Below are 3,479 nucleotides of genomic sequence, written 5' to 3'. Positions count from 1 at the left end.
ATAATCAAACAGCTTGGTAACAGGAATTATGTTGTATTTGGGAAATAGATGATACGTATGTGAATAAAACGGCAGATTTTCTATTACTCTTACAAACCTTTTCTGCAACTTGTGAAGCTTCTGCAAATTTCCATAAGTTGTCGTAGACCAAACTAAGTGACAATAATTGAGTCGGGAGGAGAATAGGGTATTATAAATTAACAGTAAGATTTTTGGTGGTAGTAAATTGCGATTGCGGAAAGGAAATGTATGTGTCTCTCATATTTCGATGGACACCTAAACCTCGCCGTAACGGAAAGGGAGGAAGATGGGAGTGAACGAAGACACCGTATCCACTAGACGCACCTGTGTTCATTCCAAACCATCGAGCTGGCACGGCGGAGTGGTAGCGTGCTCGACTCGCACTCGGGAGACCGGGGTTCGATTCTCAAGCTCGGCCAATTTCTTACTCGGTTTTATTTATTTATCTGGTCTGACTAGAAAGGTTAATTAGACTAATTGGTTAAGTAAGCAATTAACTAAACTCAGTCAACCTTACTTGGAGTATCACTATACAATCCCTTTAATTGGTTGCATGGTTAGTAGCCAAAGTACAATTGGCCCCGTTTGAAATTCGCGCACTGTGACGTTTCGACCAACTGAAAAGCGTGACATTTCTTGTCGACAGCTCCTGCTTACAACGATGAGGCATTAAAGGCCTCCGCCTTAATATCAAGGAGTAGCTTCTCCGTGGCGTCCACTGATTTCAGCACATATACAAGCACGTTTTGGTCTTAAGGGGGCCACACCGCAATTCCCGTATTAAGGCGAAATCCTTTAATGCCTCATACTGTCGTTAGCAGACGCTGTTGGCAGCCGTGTCGACAGACGCGTCGGCAGCCGTGTCGAAAGGCGCGTCGGCAGCGATGTCGACAGACGCGTCGGCAGATTTGTCCGCCTTTCGTCATCACTGCTTAAAAAGAAACTGCACCGAGGGTGGGAATCGAACCAGAGCCTTTGGCCTTTGAAGCGGAGACGCTAACACTCCGCCACAAAGGCTCAAGGTTCGAGCGTGAATAAAGGCGCATCTAGTGAATGCATGGGTTTCATGAATAAAATAAAAGGAATAAAGTGAAGAAAAGGAAAAATAAAAAAAGAAAATAAACAAAAATGAAAACAATAAAAATAAGATATGAAAATAAAGATAAAAAACAATAACAGTGAGAAAAAGAAAAGAAATGAATAACAAAAAAAAACAAAATATGAAAAACAAAACAAAAACAAAGTGTGGCAGGAAACGCTTTCGCCTTGCACCACTTTAGAGAGCCAAAGTACCCCCTGAATTTTTTTTTGCGTCGTCCTCGAGGATGCTGCGGATTGCTGCGCCGGCTTGTCCAGGACCAACAAAAGTCGCCTTGAGGTCGACCGTGTTTCTTGGTTTCAACACGACGACGATGTCGTCTTTTTCAATGCGGGGCGTGTTCTGCGGAGGCAGCGGAGGCCACCGGAGTTGCTATGAGCGTTTCGAGGCTGCGTTCAGGGCACTCCCGCCCTGCGTATGCGCAGAGCTAGCCGGCGCCTGCTGCTAGGCGGCACCAGCACCACCGTCCCTCGATGCCGCCGCCGCGTTCATCTTTCCGCGCCAGACGCGGACCACATCCTGAAAGCATTCGCGCCGAACGGGTGCTAGCGTTCCGTGGACTCCCTGCCAGTACTACAGCACGCTGTCGCGTTCCACTCATGCAGGCGAAGCTTTGTGTGAAAAACGCTTTCGCATCTGCGCCCTTTAGACAAAGTGCCGCTGAATTTTTCTCCGACGGCAGACGCTGTAAGTGGAAGAAGAGCGCCACTTGCACGTTCAGAAGGTAGAAGTGCCGGCCATGGAGATCGAGCATCTGCCGGAGAGCCTTCTCTTGGAGGTGTTCGGGCGCCTGACGTCGTTCGACCAAGTATGCGCCTGCGCGAGGTAAGTAGGCCGTCACTGCTACGCAGTGCATCACCTTCCAGTCGATGCTTCGGAGCTTAGACGAAGCATGTTAGGCTAGGGATGCTGGCGCGACACTACATCGCTGAGCACGTATTTCGCTCTCCACTTTATTGATTGTGGCATCAAGCGCTATTGAACGCTTCTTTGTAGTTTATAACGATAGTGTACTTAGTGTCAGCTGTTAACAGCCAGCAGCCTGCTTGATCTTGGATTCACCATTACATTCCAACACATGAAATAAACGAGCGCCCTGCGTAGATATGACGCGTCCCACCGCCTTTGCAGCATCTCAACACTTGAGCGCTGAGGAAAGTGCAAAAATTTTTTAACAAATGAGATCACATAGATGTTAAAGATGCTCGTGCAGGCTGTTATTGCCGAAAGGCCAGCAGCAGACGTGTGTTCGGACAACCCGTGTGGACCATAGCGTGAGTCGCTTTGGGACGTTAAACCCCATAAACCAAACCAAAAACCAACTGGTGGCAGATAAACGCTGTGTCAGATTTTAAAACAAAGGTGCGGCACAGCAGCTCACGGCCAAATTACCATCGGCATCAAATCACATTTTTGAGGCTCATTGTCTTTTGATGACTGGGTGCGCGTTGCGTTGCCTTCCTCTGCAGCCCCAGTGGTATCTACACGCCAGGGTTGCCTTGCAGTCACGAGGAAGCTGGTCTTCCTGAGGAGGCTGGCGTGCACCAAACTTATCTGCAAAGGCGCGTAAAGCGGGCAACTACCGATCAGTCAGGATTTTCTAACAAGCTGATCTGCTAAAAGTGCAAGATTGTATTTTTCGGGTTGGTGCCAGTCCGGGGCCTCTCATCCGCACGTACTATGTATTCCCCTCTAGAGTGGCAGAAATCCGAATAATCACCATAGCGAAGACCATGGCGTGGTAGTAGCGACAAACGGTTCTTTCCATATGTCGACGGAGGTGTAAGGTTCGTGTAGCAGGAAACATATTCAGGCAATGTATTCCGCAAACGTTCAGAACGTGGGAAATTCCGCTAGCAACGACGCCATCAGTAAGCGGCAAGAGAACATTATGCCTCCATTCCCACGTCTTTATTTGTACCCTCTCGAATTCAGAGCGGTGAGGAAAAAAACCCCGCCGGAATCCTTGATGTACACCTTGTCTGAATGCTATAGAGGTCAGATCACTCTTAGCCTCAATAGATTCTGGCTCTGCGACGGTGCATTAACGGCTCATGAACATCGGCATTAATGAGCTTTGCCTCTGCTAGAGGTCACGTATACGTTACCGCTAATATATATGTCAAATAAAACAATGCCACAACACTAGCACACGTCTCTTCATTCCAGGGTATGTCGCCGATGGTGGCGTGTGGCCCGCGACTTCTCGCTGCGGCGTGTGCTACGCGTGACGTCATTTCCGCTCAAGGCCAGACAGGTGCACAGCCTTCTCGAGGCCCACGTCGACGCCAACATCGTGGAACTGCACATAACCCGTTCCATGGACACATCCACGCCTGAGGAGGAGGAGAGAGACTTT

At 48.7% G+C, this 3,479-nt stretch overlaps 1 protein-coding gene across 1 annotated transcript in view; it reads left to right on the top strand.

Annotated features, from left to right (window-relative positions):
• The first annotated feature begins 1,278 nt into the window (after nucleotides 1–1,278).
• The window catches only part of LOC149366809 (uncharacterized), a 4,350-nt gene continuing 2,149 nt past the window's right edge, over nucleotides 1,279–3,479 (top strand). The window contains exons 1-2 of the mRNA XM_089552449.1: nucleotides 1,279–1,945; nucleotides 3,290–3,479. The exon at nucleotides 3,290–3,479 is cut by the window's right edge and continues 48 nt beyond it. Coding sequence (XP_089408575.1) covers nucleotides 1,860–1,945; nucleotides 3,290–3,479 — 276 coding nt within the window. The 5' untranslated portion in view covers nucleotides 1,279–1,859. The remainder of the gene's footprint in view (nucleotides 1,946–3,289) is intronic.

The sequence above is a fragment of the Amblyomma mixtum genome, chromosome 1 (genome assembly GCF_055824585.1).
Source record: "Amblyomma mixtum isolate Tamu chromosome 1, ASM5582458v1, whole genome shotgun sequence".
Classification (NCBI taxonomy): domain Eukaryota; kingdom Metazoa; phylum Arthropoda; class Arachnida; order Ixodida; family Ixodidae; genus Amblyomma; species Amblyomma mixtum.
The sequence above is the reverse complement of the archived record's forward strand: the minus strand, read 5'-3'. Positions and strand labels throughout refer to the sequence as shown.